At 45.4% G+C, this 14,281-nt stretch overlaps 1 protein-coding gene across 1 annotated transcript in view; it reads right to left on the bottom strand.

Moving 5' to 3' along the window:
- Nucleotides 1–4,573: 4,573 nt before the first annotated feature.
- Nucleotides 4,574–14,281, bottom strand: part of LRP4 (LDL receptor related protein 4) — a 49,950-nt gene continuing 40,242 nt past the window's right edge. The window contains exons 32-38 of the mRNA XM_079928417.1: nucleotides 14,137–14,281; nucleotides 13,756–13,869; nucleotides 12,763–12,898; nucleotides 10,154–10,221; nucleotides 9,496–9,583; nucleotides 7,573–7,714; nucleotides 4,574–5,054 (exon numbers count right to left, since the gene is read on the bottom strand). Of these exons, the coding sequence (XP_079784543.1) occupies nucleotides 4,722–5,054; nucleotides 7,573–7,714; nucleotides 9,496–9,583; nucleotides 10,154–10,221; nucleotides 12,763–12,898; nucleotides 13,756–13,869; nucleotides 14,137–14,281 (1,026 nt within the window). The 3' untranslated portion in view covers nucleotides 4,574–4,721. The remainder of the gene's footprint in view (nucleotides 5,055–7,572; nucleotides 7,715–9,495; nucleotides 9,584–10,153; nucleotides 10,222–12,762; nucleotides 12,899–13,755; nucleotides 13,870–14,136) is intronic.

Genomic DNA, 14,281 nt, shown 5'->3' with positions numbered 1-14,281 from the left:
CTCTTTTCTCATAGCCCATTTTTCCCATAGGCCCCAAAATGTAGGCTGCCCAAGAACTTCGACCACAGAAGGATCAGCTCCACCAAAAAGGAAGTAGGCAGGAGGGAAAGATAGGAACCTCCTTAGCAAGCTGTCAACAGGCTTTTAGGGGCTGGAGGAAAAACCACTGAGAAGGGCAGGATAAGTGAGAGTTCTTGGCTCTTTGTGTCTTGTAAAATGAAATAAGCAAATTGTATAGCCTGGGGCTAACCTCAGCCTTGGATTTAAACTCAGACCCTTAATTAGGCTGTCTGGATCTGTTTTAAAGGCACCTCCTGAAGGAATCCAAAGTTGTGAGGTGGAGCCTTGACTGGAAATAAAACTCTGTTCCCTGTGCTGAGCTCTGCTTAGCCTCTGTCAGCTGGTTAATGGAAGAATGATCTGGAGAGAAAATAATGGGCAAGTGAGGGAATGTTTCAAAACAAAGGCTGCCTGAATCATTCCCCAAACACACATCCTATTAACCGGATCAGTTGAGTCATCTTCAAATACGAAGAAAAGACATAGACTGTTTCTTAGCCACAAAAAAGGCTCAACCACATTTCTTTTTTCATGTCCATTAGTAGAAATGACTAAAGATGCCCTTGAGTGTCAGTGCATTACACTTAGAACATCATGCACCCTTAGCTCTTGTAGATGCTTTCTCCAGCTTCCTATGCAGCACTGACTTTGTTTTCTTCAGGCCTAGGTTTGGTGAAAGCTTCAGTTCATGCCATGGAGACCTCTTTACAGGCTACAGAGATCTTTTCATTTTAGGTTGCACAGTTCAAATAATATAGAAAGAAAGGCAGTGACTATATTTTGAACATAATTAGTTTGCAAAAATATGCCCCGTTTGTTAGAATTTGACTCAGAATCTCCCTACTTATCATTTTTAGGTTTTATATCCAAAAAACCAGACAGGGAATTCTCAACTCTTGTTTCAGCCCCAAGATTTCCTGGAAGGAACATAAATAGAAGTCTCAGGCCAGAAATGACCTTAGCAATCATCTGGTTCAGCCTTTCCATTTTACTGATTAGGAAACTAAGAGCCAGCATAACCTGAAAACAGGGTGCTAGTCCTTGACGCTGTTACAAAATTCTCATTTGCTAGTGGTCAAATTCTCGTCAAGACCTGGGCCATCAGGTCCTCTCCCATCCCCTTCTGAAGTAGCAGGATGGTCACAGTTTAGCAAAACACACTCAACAAATTTTGTTCTTCCAGAAACACTTGCAGTTTTGCAAGCAAATGGTGTGTGTTCAATGCATTCATTTTTTCTTCCCATTTGAAAAGTTCTTCCTGAGTTCCCAGCTCTAGTGGTCACTGTTCATAGCTTGAGGCTATGGAAAAGGGCACTTATTCTGAGGCTCTGGAAAGGGGTACTTCCTACAGGTATACAGGCTTGTGCATTAGGCTAGATTTCATTGCTTCAAATGTCCTCTTTTTCTCTCTGTTGTGTTTTTTGGGGTTTTTTTCCCCAAAAAAGAATGGTGGATGGTTGTCCTTGAGCTATTCCACTTATTTTTGTTCTAGCACATCTATCCCTCACCAAAGTTGGAAGAATTATACACTGCAGTTTATACTCAGATCTCTTGTCACTTACATTCAAAAGGATTCCATCCTTCTTGCTTTTTTTCTTTTTTGGGGGGGAGGTGGGGTTGTTGGTAGACTCTAAGCTCTGTGATAATCTTTCTTGGTCATGCTTGGGTAGTGTCCAGCCCCTAGCAGATGAATGAATGAATGAATGAATGGGAGCAATGTTCTATAAATGGTTTATGGCTTAGAAAATCAACTATTGACCCTTGACATCAAATTCTATAACTGGCATTAAGACTTGCATGATTCCCAATCTTCACTGAGAGGTATTACTTGTCCAGATACCTGAAAAGAGATCCCCAATGCCTTGTTCTAGGCTTGAGATGTAGTGGATGAGCTATGAGTAGACAGCTTTTTAAAAATAAAAGGAATCTTAGTGTTGATTGACCCATTCTCAGAGTAACTGTAAAACATGACTAAGATCAAACAGAGCTAGAGGCAGATCTAGGACTGGAATTAGCCCTTCTTGTCCCCATCCCAGTACTTTTATTTCAAGACATCAGACAGTCTTGCCAGTGACCATCACTGAAAGGCAAAGTCAAGTTCTGTGACACTGAAGTCCTCGTAGACCTAGAACAGAAATAGAAGATACATGGTATACATGCCATGACACTTCCTTTTGGTGCCCAAAGGAGACGCCACTAACCATCATGACACTTTTCCCATTGGGTCTGGACAGAACCTCAGGCAGCCATGACCAACCAGAGTTGGCACTCAAGATGAAACCTATCAGCCACCCTCCTCTAGAGGAAACAAGGATTTCAGAAGCCAATGAACTCTGGTCTTAACCTGTCTTTTCAAGATGAGCTGAACCTCCAGCCAGGAACCTCCCACCCTTTATTGCTCTTCAGTGTCCTCACATCCCCAAGGGACTTAGAGGTGATGTTTGCAAGCAGGTCTTCCACAGCATGTTTCTGCCAGACAGAGCAGGTGCAGTTATTAGTCATGACTCCAAGCCAGGCAAGGTGATTAAGAAAAGCTAAATTTATATTAAATTATCATAAAGTCCTAAAATACTGAACATAGTGGTTAAATAACTCCAGAAAGTCCAATCTCTCCAGTGAGTAACGTTAAAACCATTACACATGAGCGTGGGAGAGTCACTTCCATTAGTTTAGGACAGAGAGATTTTGCTTTTTACATAGTAAATCAGTGCTCAAATAGATATTTCTTCAAATATGTCCTTTCTACATTCTGAACAGCCCAAGTGCAATAAGATCCTTCCCCCTTTCCGTTCAAGAAAATGCCACTTTGCTACTTTCTCCCCATGCCCAACCGTGAGTCTGAGGACCCAAAGGGCTCCTTCTTTTACTGCCCCATCAAGTGTGAAATGTCCCCCTTTCCTCCCAGGAGGAGGACCTTTCCTTTCCCACTCTGTGTACTGGAAAAGCCTGCTTGGCCTGGCCTGGCTGTCCTATGAGGGTCTAGACCTGGGGCTGGCTACTGCGAGCAGGGCTGAGAGCCTGGCACCTGTCTCTAGCGGTCTTAGAACTGACCAGAAAAGGTTTGCTCTGATCTTCCCTTTTCACTCACGTTTGGCAGCTGATTTCTCAATACCAAGAACCCCTGGACGTGTTTCAAATCTGGAAAATTCCCCTTGAAGCACCCCCACTCCATTCTCAGTTCCTGTTGTTGCTTTTGATCCCTGGGTGAAAGAGGTCTGGATCTGCCCTGGGCTGAAAGGGCTTCCTCAGTGGTTCTCTCTACCTTCCTACTCCTTGCCCCCCACTCTGCATCTTTATTTAGGCCTCTTCACCATACGTGCCTACAAGGCTAGGTCAGAAAAAGCAAATTAGGCACCTCCCCTCCTCCCCAAAAAAGAAGAGCTAGGTAGAAGTTTTAGGACAGTAAAAAGTCTCAACTCCCCTGACACTAGTGTGACACACATGCCTTTTGTGTGAATAAGCATGAACCAAGTGATGGCACCTCAGCATGAAAAGGGAGTCACTTAGCTGGGAAGAGTCGGAATGGGAACTTCACCACCCACAGCCGCAGGCTCTGTCTACTCACTTAGATCCCTGAGCACCTGAGAGAGAACACAGGAGGCTCAGCTTCATGGATACTTCCCTTTAAGCCCTGGGTGCCTCAAGTCTCTAAACCAATCGCTCTTCCTGACCATGTATGAAAACTTCTGGCCCTGCTTTGGAGAGTTGCTTCAGGATCTCTGTGCTCAGAATCCCAGAGAATGAGGAAGGAGAAAGTGGCAGAACATTATAGTTCAGGGGATGTGCTAAGACTGGTCTAAGCAGTGCTTCTCAGACGCTGCAGAGACCCACCCCTGAGGGTCCCACACGCATTCAAGACACCGGCTCACAAGCTAGAGGCAGCAGGAGGGAATTCCTATTAGCCAGCGGCCGTGTGATAGAGACCCCCCAGTCATCTGAAGGTAGAAAAGGCTCCAGACATTCTAGCAGGAGGAAGAACAGCTTGAGCCATACCCAGACCTCATCAGTATCTGCAGCTGAAGAAACAACAACTGTCAGGGCAAGAATAATAGCCATGGCCGGCAGTGGAGAGGACACCCAGGCCCAATCACCCTTAAAAGCTTTTTCATGTTGCCAATGCACTCGAGGCTGGAGGTTTTCCAGATGCCCATGCCAGCTGGGCTGACTCCTCCTTCTCTCAGCCTCTATCCTTCATCTCTCTCTTTACCCATGACCCCCCACCCCCCCGCCCCAGCCTCCCGGTCAGCAAGTTCCCTCAGAGATGCGGTCAGGCCAGCTCTGATGGAGCGAGTGCAGTCCTGGATCATCAGCTCTTGGGGGGGCAGGCACTGAGGGTGCCAGGGGAAGGGGAGGTGGAGCTCTGTACTGACGAGGAATCATTACTGAGCCTGGTTTCAAGGGGGCTCAGGATGGCGTGCATGAGGTGAGGTTCGTGGTAAAATCCAGGTCTAAATTCTCAGGATGCCCCATCATTTCTTGTGCACAGGTAGTTACGAACCCAGGTGGAAACAGCTCCAGTGGAGGGCTTGGGAGCAGTTACGAGGCGGGAGGAGGCGGCGCAGGACGAGCACACAGGAAAGGGGCCTGCTGTATAAGCGAGCTCAGGGACTGAAGCCCACCAAGGAGAAGGAGCAGGTAGGAAGGGAAGGGAACATGGGCGTTTAGACTTGGCTCTCTGAGGAGAGCTTGCGTTCGTGTCTCCAGCCTGTGTCTGGCAGGGAGCCCCGTCTTTCAGGAGTGGCTGCGGTATGGACGCTGCTGCACTCAGACTGCTCTTCCTGCAACAGCTGCTCTGTCTCCATGTCATCCAGGGAGCCAGAGCTGGCCTGGATGGACACGGTGTCTGTCTTCATGCATACATGATCCCGAAGGAGGCCCCCTCGGGAGCTGCGCAGTTGCTTGAGGTCATCCCACTCAGCATCGTCCCCAGACAGGAGGCAGATCCCCTCTACAATCTTGACCTTCTCCTTGGTGTAGTTATGGTCAGGTCCACCCTAGGGTGGGGAGTGGAGAGACACGGTCAGTTGGTTGGCTCTCTGTAAAGGATCTCATGACGAACTTAGAAAGGAAGTGGATGGGCTAAGAGTGGGCATGAAGAGCGCAAAAATCCCACAAACAAATGGGGAAATTTAATCAGAGCAAATGTATGAGGCTGAGCCTAAAAGGAAAGGAGCAGCTGTGATGATTATTACCATTATCATACAGGGAGGAGGGAGAACCGTGACTTCCGTGAGCCACTCACTGGCTACATCACCTCGGGCAAATTACTGAACATCTCCCAAACTCAGGCTCACCTCTTTAGAGTAACAGTGTCCGTACCTCATAACCAATGGCTGTGAGAGTTAAATGAGGCAATCCACGCAATGCAATTAGTAGGTGCCTGACACATAACATGCACTAGATCATGTTGGCTATTATTACATTGCTAATGGGGTTTATTAATGGGACAGCATGCTAATATACATGATCAGAAGCAACTGACAAAAGCAACTAAATGTGCATTTATTCAAGATTTTAAACTACTTTGGTGCCATTCCTTTTTTTTTTGAAGTATAGTTGATTTACAATGTTAGTTTCTGGTGTACAGCAAAGTGATTCAGTTATATATATATATATATATATATATATATATATATATATACATATATGGTCAGATTCTTTTCCATTATAGCTTATTATAAGATACTGAATACAGTTTCATGTGCTATTTTATTCTTAATTCTCTTCTTTCTAACTTTCTTAAGAAGAGAAGTTTTAGAAGGTAAGACAGGAGGGCTCTAGAAAACCCTCTTACTTGAGTTCTGTCAATCCACTGGGGGTACTGTAACCTATAAGCTTTTGTGGGAGGTTATTCTGGCTCTACTCCCAGGAGCCTCAGGGCCATTTCCAAGCAACCTGCGATCGTTCCAAGGACAGCCTTAAGTTCCACTCAGGCTTCTCCCTTTATGGATTCCTCAAGGGGTAGCCGTACTCCTGGTTTCTGGGGGATACCAACCAACATGCCGCCACTGCCAAGAGAAAATGGGCCATGGCTTGGGCTCTGTCCCTGGGATGGTGTTCCTGCCAAGAGCCCTGCGACTGCTGCTCTACTTCAATAACAGTTCAGTTCCACAGATATTTATTGAGCCCCTTCCCTTCAATAAGCAGGATACTTTGATGGTTAAACAATATAAAATATGGTCCCTGCCCTCTGGGAGGGACAGCTCCCTTGATCAAGGCACGCACACACATGCCCAGTCAGCCAGCACACCCTCCAAGCTGAATTAGTGTCAGACAAGATGCAGACCACTCAGTGTCTTCATCAGAGAGACACGTGGGGTAAGTCAGGGAGATGTGGGTGACGTGGCACTAGCAATTTGGGTGATACCACGCCCTCTACAAACACACAGCAACAGGTACCTGAAATCAAGAGGAAATCAGAAGAGAAAGGGTGAAAGACTATCAGAGGGGTGAAAGAGCTGCTGAGGAAAAAGCATACAACAGGAGAAAGAGTCACATGATTTTAATTTCTAACCTAGGGCCCTCATTGGGGTTCTTTTCTGGGGCATCAGACACTCCAGGAACCCAAGAAGCTTCAAGAGTCTTTCTCTCAAAGATATTCACAGAGAAGGGGTCTACCATCCCTAAATCTGCAAGCTATCCCTGCAGCTTCTGTGTTGGCTTGTAGTGGACGCTTTGTTTTAATAGGGAAATTCATGGATCCTGAAATCACATGATTCTTGTATGAAGTGTATTCATTATGCCCTATAGGTGTGAGGGCTGGCTTTGACTGTGCTAGACAGGCCAAGAGAGTAGATGGGTTAGGTCTCATAAGGGATAATTTCTAATGAAGGGTTACAGGATTTTAGAAAAAAACAAGGGTCATATCAGACTAGGAAAATCTAAGTCCCAGGCTATATTCCCTAGTCAAAACGGGACTATTCTTCATGCCTAAACATTTAGCAAATACATTTTCACTGCAGCAACAAAGGAGTTAAAAGAACAAAAGCATATAAACTTCCAGGATTCTAGAGAAATCCCTCTAGATTATGTGATAAGAGGAAGAATAGCAGAACTCCAGCCATTCCCAACCACAGGTGCCAAAAGCTTGGATCAGAGGTTAGAAAGGGAGAGTCCAGGAGCTCTTGGGTTTTTTGGTGTTTCCTAGGAGTTTGGGGTTATTTCAGAGGGGCACAGCCTCACTGCTGGGGAATGACAGCTCCAGGAGGGAAGGAACCCCTGAGCCTGGGAAAATATCTCCTGGCAGGGAGGTGCACACTCACATGCTTTCAGACCTAAACCTTCTGGGATCTGCTTTCTAACCTTACTCTCACTAGGGCCCCTCAAGCTGGTCCCTCAGAAGTTATAGACCTCTCCAGAAACCCGAATCACATCCCATTCTTCTGTTCACTATAACTTCCAAAATGGCAGATGGACTACCCAGCATCCCTTACTGATCTACTCAGGCAACTGGAGTATAATCCACCCCCGCCCTCCAAAAACAAACTCTTGGACATAAATTTTAATTTTTACCTCTTTCTTATAGCACAGTTGATTGTACATGGCTGGTTTGGGGATTGCTTCAATTTTCACTTCCTGAGTGGAAGTTCGGTAGGAAGGGTTGCTGTAGGTCAGGTTCCCCATTGCAGGATCAGTTAACTTGGATTTTTTGTGTCTTTAGGAGAAAAAGTGATGAGAAATTAGTTCAGATCTGTATGGGGATAATATCTGGGGAAGCTGTAACCCAAGTTGTGGCAGGCAGCCTCTAAGAGGGCCCAGTGGTCCCTGCCTCCTGGTACTCACACCTTCTGAATTCCTGACCCGTGAGTGTGGGCTGGATCTGGTGGCTCGCTTCTAATGAACAGAACATGCAAAAGTGAGGGATACTAGATTAGGTTACAAGGAAACTCCTAACAAGGAAACTGGTTTCTATCTTAGTTTGCCCTCTCTCCCTCCCTCCCTCCGCTCTCTCTTACTCTTGCTCTGGGGGAAGCAAGCTGCCATGTTGAAAGCTGTCCTATGGAAAGGCCCACAAGGCAACAAACTGCTGAGGGAGGCCTCTAGCCAACAGCCTGCGAGGAACTGAATCCTGTGCTTGGAAGGGAATCCTTCCCCAGTCAAGCCTCGAGATAAGACCACAACTCTGGCTGATACCTGGACTGCTGCCTTGTAAGACACCTTGAGGCAGAGGCACCCAGCTAATCTGCATCTAGATTTCTTTTTTTTTTTTTTAATTTTATTTGTTTATTATTTTTGGCTGCATTGGGTCTTCGTTGCTGTATGTGGGCTTTCTCTAGTTGTGGTGAGTGGGGGCTACTCTTCATTGTGGTGCATGGGCTTCTTATTGGCGGTGGCTTCTCTTGTTGTGGAGCACGGGCTCTAGGCGCGCGGGCTTCAGTAGTTGTGGCGCGTGGGCTTCAGTAGTTGTGGCTCGCAGGCTCAGTAGTTGTGGCACACGGGCTTAGTTGCTCCGCGGCATGTGGCACCTTCCCGGACCAGGGCTTGAACCTGTGTTCCCTGCATTGGCAGGTGGATTCTTAACCACTGCGCCACCAGGGAAGTCCCTGCATCTAGATTTCTGATCCACAGAAACTGTGAGATAATCAGTGGTTGTCATTTTAAGTTGCTAAGGGTAATTTGTTATACAGCAATAGATAACAAATACACTGAGCTTTAGAGTCAAAACAGACCTACGTTTCAATGCCACTTCTGTTACTTACTGACTGGGGTATTGGTGGACATAATCTAAACTTTCTGAACCTTAGATCCCCATCTGTAAAGTGAGGAATAATAATACCTGTATTACAAGGGTTGTGACATTGATACATATTCATTAAGTGGTAGGTGTTACTATTATTGTTGTTGTTGTTAGTAGAAGCTGCTGCAGTAGCAGCAAAATCCTGACATTTTTGCTGCAAGCTGCATATAAAGCATTTAGGAGAAAATATATACAGAGAGGGTCATAAAAGGAAGATTCTAAATTGAATAGTACACATTCCACCTTCCCAGGATGATCCCTACCGAGCAATGATGTATCTATCACCCCACATTGTAGTAAAGAGTTGTGTTTGTGTGAAGAGAAGATCATTTCCAGCTTCAGTGGTTTGAGGTAGTGTAGAGTGGTGGTAAAAGCAAAGATGCTAGAGTCAGTACCAGCTTTGCCTCTTGCTGTGTGAACTTGGGTAACACCCTCTGTGTCCTTAGTATCCTAGTGTATAAGGAAAATACCAAGCGTTGCTGTGGTCATGAAATGAGGAAACTGCTTGGGCTGTGACTGGGGAAGAAGGGTACACATTCAGGTTTCTGCCCTTCCCTTCTGCTGCTCTGACCAGGGACCCAACCTTGAAATGAGGCTGGTCATAGGTGGAATCAGTGAGCTGTCAACTTCAGGAGGTCCCAAACGTGCTAATGGGACATACAGCAAACATACAGCCACTGCAGTGGGGCTGAGGTTACCTGTACAGCATCAAAGCCGCGATCACCACCAGAATAAGCAGAATGCTGAGGAGTCCACCGATGACATAGCTGACATGAAGTCCTTCCCCTAGGAAGAGCAGAGGGACGTTAGGTGGGGACCCCCGACAATCTTCTAGCTGGTGTGAGGGGTGGGAAGATGGAGGGCTCCTTTTGTAGCTGTTGCATCCCATACCATCTGAGGATGGCTAGGGGCCTCCTTCTCAGAGAAGAGGCCACAGCGGGAGGGGGGAGGGGGCTGAGAAGAAACCTATCACTATGTCAGCATCTCTAATCCCACTTCCACTACTTACTAGCTGTGTGACTTAAAGCAAGATGCTTAACTTCTAAGCCTGTGTTTCCTCATCAGTTAAATGTAAATAATAAATTGCTCATAGGGCTGGTGGAGATTGAAGGTGAGTGTGTACATACGAATACATATACATACACGCATGCGCACATAAATATGGCTTAACAAGTGCCTAGCACACAGAAAGCACTCCATAAGTGGCAGCTATTATGGTTATTCTTTTTATGGATTTAGTCTAAGAAAAGGGTTCATCAACCCCAAAGAGTTCCCATGAAGGTTCTGCAAGATATCAATGGAGACTTAGATTCCTTACATCTTGTTTTTCAAAACAGTTGGGCACTGAGGGCTTACCTGAAGCAGCAGGTACGGCCTCATTGGAATACGTGCAGAGGCCCAGCCGGGCATCCTTTTCAGAGCATCTGTGGGGCAGAGAAAACTGAATGTGAAGGCTACTTATATTCAGCAAAGATCTTGCCTTCTGCCAGGAAATGGGGACAGTCCTGTGAAGGACAGGGCTAAAGGCCTGGGAGTGGGGCTTTCAGATATGAGACTATACCAGACAGGAGATAGCAGAAGCAAGGAGAGGGCAGGACAAGAAAATACAGAGAAATCAGCATGAGCCACTGTCTTCAAGATGCTATATCATGTTTAAATGTGTTTTAAAATGTGTACTCTTTTTTGTTGTTGTTTTTGGCCGTGCAGCTTGTGGGATCCCAGCTCCCTGACCAGGGATTGAACCCAGGCCCTCGGCAGTGAAAGCGTAGAGTCCCAACCACTAGACCACCAGGGAATTCCCTAAAATATGTACTCTTTAAAGAGGATTCTTTAAAAAGGAGAAGCAGGTTTGGGAGTGAGCTGAAAGAATACTAAGGACATCAATAGCAGACTTTATTAAGCTACCAGCCAAGCAAACCTTGGATTGGATCAAGATTATCACAAGGTCTAGAGAGACTTAAAAAAATATATTGTTTTTCTTTCCTTCATTCTTTCACAAGGGAATATGCAAGACATCCAGAGAGAGGGCTTGGATAACTAACTTGAAATGCTGAGACGGTAACTCCTTTGTGGCACGTTATGAGCTGGCAAGTAAAGACATGTCCTAAAAGTTTAGAGAAGAGCTACCTGCAGGAGCATCCGAAACCAAGATGTACTGAGTCTTCAGATGCAACTCTGATAGGAAGAAAATATCTGAGTAGGGTTCAAAAGTTTTCTAAATAAACCTGAATAAAATCAGATTAATAATGATTGTGCTTAAAATTTAGTGAGAAAAGTACACATTTATATCTGTTTGCTTTTCTATATAAACTCTTCTAACGAGAAAATGGGGCATATAGAATAAGTTTGATCATGTACAAATCTTATCATTTTAGGGACGTTGAGTCTAGTGGTCTTATTTGGAATTATTACTATGTTTCTGCCTTCAGAATTGAAATCACGTGTTAATTATCTTTTAAGCTACTGTTGATATTAAAAATAATATTACAATGAAAAATGTTCTAATAGAAGAATGCCTGGGAAGATAGACATCAGTATAGTAAGAGTAGGAAATGAAATCACTGTCTCAAAAAGATATCTGCACCCCCATGTTCAATGTAGAATTATTTACAAGAGCCAAAACATGGAAACCACCTAAGCGTCCATCAGTGGATGAATGGATAAAGAAAATGTGGTATAGGTATACAGTGGAACATTATTCAGCCATGAAAAAGGACATTCTGCTAAGTAAAATAAGTCAGACAGAGAAAGACAAATACTATATGATATCACTTATATGTGGAATCTGAAAAAGAAAAAAAAACCAACTCATAGATAAATTGATACCATACAGATTGGCAGTTGCCAGAGGTTGGGGGTGGACAAAATGAGTGAAGATGGTCAAAAGGCTCAAACTTCCAGTTATAAGATAAGTTAAGTCCTGGGGATGTAATGTACATCATAGTGACTATAGTTAACAATATTGTATGTCTGAAAGTTGCTAAGAGAGTAGATTTTAAAAGTTTTCATTATAAGAAAAAAAAAAGTATATATGTGTGGTGATGGATGTTAACTGGACTTACTGTGGTAACCATTTCACAATAGACACATATATCAAATCAGAAAAAACACTAAAGGTAATTACACATGAGTACTTATTTCTTTTTTACTCCTATCTGTATTTTCAGATGATTTTTTTGCAAGGTGTAAATAAAAAACATATTTATAAGACTTTCTCTAAATGGAATATAACATGATATTTCATCAATTTTAAGATGTGCATTTTTTCTATATTCTAATATCTCTGAGATAGGACTGTGTCTTACAATTAATGGCATCTCACAGTTGCTGTTGGTCATTTTTTCAGTTTAATCTCTCAAATCAGGATGCATTTTAAATTGACAGCACCTTCAGTCTAGTGAAATATAATGTTTTACACTTAATTTGAGAGCCGTTCATGGTTATGCTTGCTTATTTAATAACGGGGTGTGTGTGTGTGTGTGTGTGTCTGTGTGTGTACACATGCACATACATGCATGTGCGTTTGAGTGTTACAGGTCATTATAAACTAAGGCCATCACATCCCTGGGGATGTCCCAAGTTAAAAAGCCACAGCCCAGAGACCACTATGACTTAGTGGCTTCTAAGTAAACTGTAGGACAAGACCACGTGCTAAACTTGTTCTGTGAGAGCAAACGTCACTGAAAGAAAGGAAGAAGGAGGAATGCCGGGCAGAAACTCCTCCTGAGTGATTTCTCTCTAAAGCTCGTCTTAAAGCTTCTTGCCTTCAGAGCTAAAAAAAAGAATTACTTGCAACAACCTGCAAGTCTAAATATCATCTCCAGTTCCAAGTAGCAGGGACAGGTGGCTAATGATGTGATCTACCTCCCATCTGCCAGAATCATCAAGCTGGGCCTACGGTCTTCTGCTGGCAGGGCATGGCGATTTGAATCAAAGAGCCCCCAATTCCATACTGACCCACTTACCTCCCTTCCACCTCCTCCAGAGATGTGCGGGTCCAGCTGGTAGAAGAACGCAAGGTCGTCGGTAGCGTGTTGGGTAGCACGGGGCTCCTTTCACTTACGCTGGTAGCCCTGGGAGCTGGGGGCACCAGGCCAGGTACTGGAGAGAAAACAAGGACTGGAGTGGATCACTGGAGCCACAAATATCTACATATGGTCCAAGAGTAGCATGTGGAGAACTTGATAAAGCAATTTTTTAGCTGCCCTGATCCTAGGCACCCCTGTTAGATGTCCTTCTTAATACTGTACATAAAAAGGATTTGGTTTCCAATATATATTTTTTAATAAATTTATTTATTTTATTTATTTATTTGGCTGCGTTGAGTCTTTGTTGCTGCTCACAGGCTTTCTCTAGTTGTGGCGAGTGGGGACTACTCTGCATTGTGGTGCGCGAGCTTCTCATTGCAGTGGCTTCTCTTGTTGCAGAGCATGGGCTCTAGGCACGCGGGCTTCAGTAGTTGTGGCACGTGGGCTCAGTAGTTGTGCCTCACGGGCTCAGTAGTTGTGCTTCACGGGCTCTAGAGCGCAGGCTCAGTAGTTGTGGTGCATGGGCTTAGGTGCTCCACGGCATATGGGATCTTCCCGGACCAGGGCTCGAACCCGTGTCCCCGGCGTTGGCAGGCAGATTCTTAACCACCGCGCCACCAGGGAAGTCCCAGTTTCCAATAGTAATAGCTCCGGATGGGCTAGCTGGCCCACAAAGGGCAAAAGAGAGGATAGTGCACAGGTCACAGTAGGGATCAGGGAATCAGGAGACCCGATTTCCAACCTAGTAAATGCCAGAAGCCAGACAAACCTGGGTCTGTACCATCCCAAAGCTCAAACCCACTGTTCCCAGTCACTCTGCTGTAAGAACCCCTGAGGGGAAATCTCACCCAGAAGAACAAAGCTGAGGCTGCTGATCCCCTGCCCTTCCAAGGGCTCTGCTGTTCCAGGAGGCCAATTAGTCCAACTCACCAAGGGAGCAGGGCCGGCCATCAGGCTCGTCAGGACAGGCACATACAAAGTCTGAGGCTCTGGCAAAGCAGAGGTGGGTGCAGCCGCCGTTGTTCACACCACAGGCATTGGTCCCTGGGGGCAAAGCAGATGTGAATGTCTGGCCTGGGGCAGAATCAAGTCTCCTAATTTGACACTTCTCAAAAAGGAGATTTGGGGCTACCTTACTCCCAGGGACCGTGGGGCAGGAAGGGTATAACGACAGGGGGCTGAAAGGTCTAAGAACTTAAGATGTGAACCAAAAGGCTCTCCTGTGGCTCTGTCTTGGTTATTAACAGTCCTCAGGGTGACCAACCAACCCCACCAATGGTAAGGAAGCAGGCTCAGGACCCTGGAGTCCACCTGTCTGCCGCTGAGGGGAAACCACGATGATATCCATGAGTCCCTCCACATTCGCCAACACCGTCTCCTTGTTCCGGCCTGAGTACTTGTCAACACGCTGGATTGACTTGGTCTGCCAGTCTGTCCAGTAGATCCACCTGTCCTG

The sequence above is a fragment of the Stenella coeruleoalba genome, assembly GCF_951394435.1.
Source record: "Stenella coeruleoalba genome assembly, chromosome: 8".
NCBI classification, from domain to species: domain Eukaryota; kingdom Metazoa; phylum Chordata; class Mammalia; order Artiodactyla; family Delphinidae; genus Stenella; species Stenella coeruleoalba.
The sequence above is the reverse complement of the archived record's forward strand: the minus strand, read 5'-3'. Positions and strand labels throughout refer to the sequence as shown.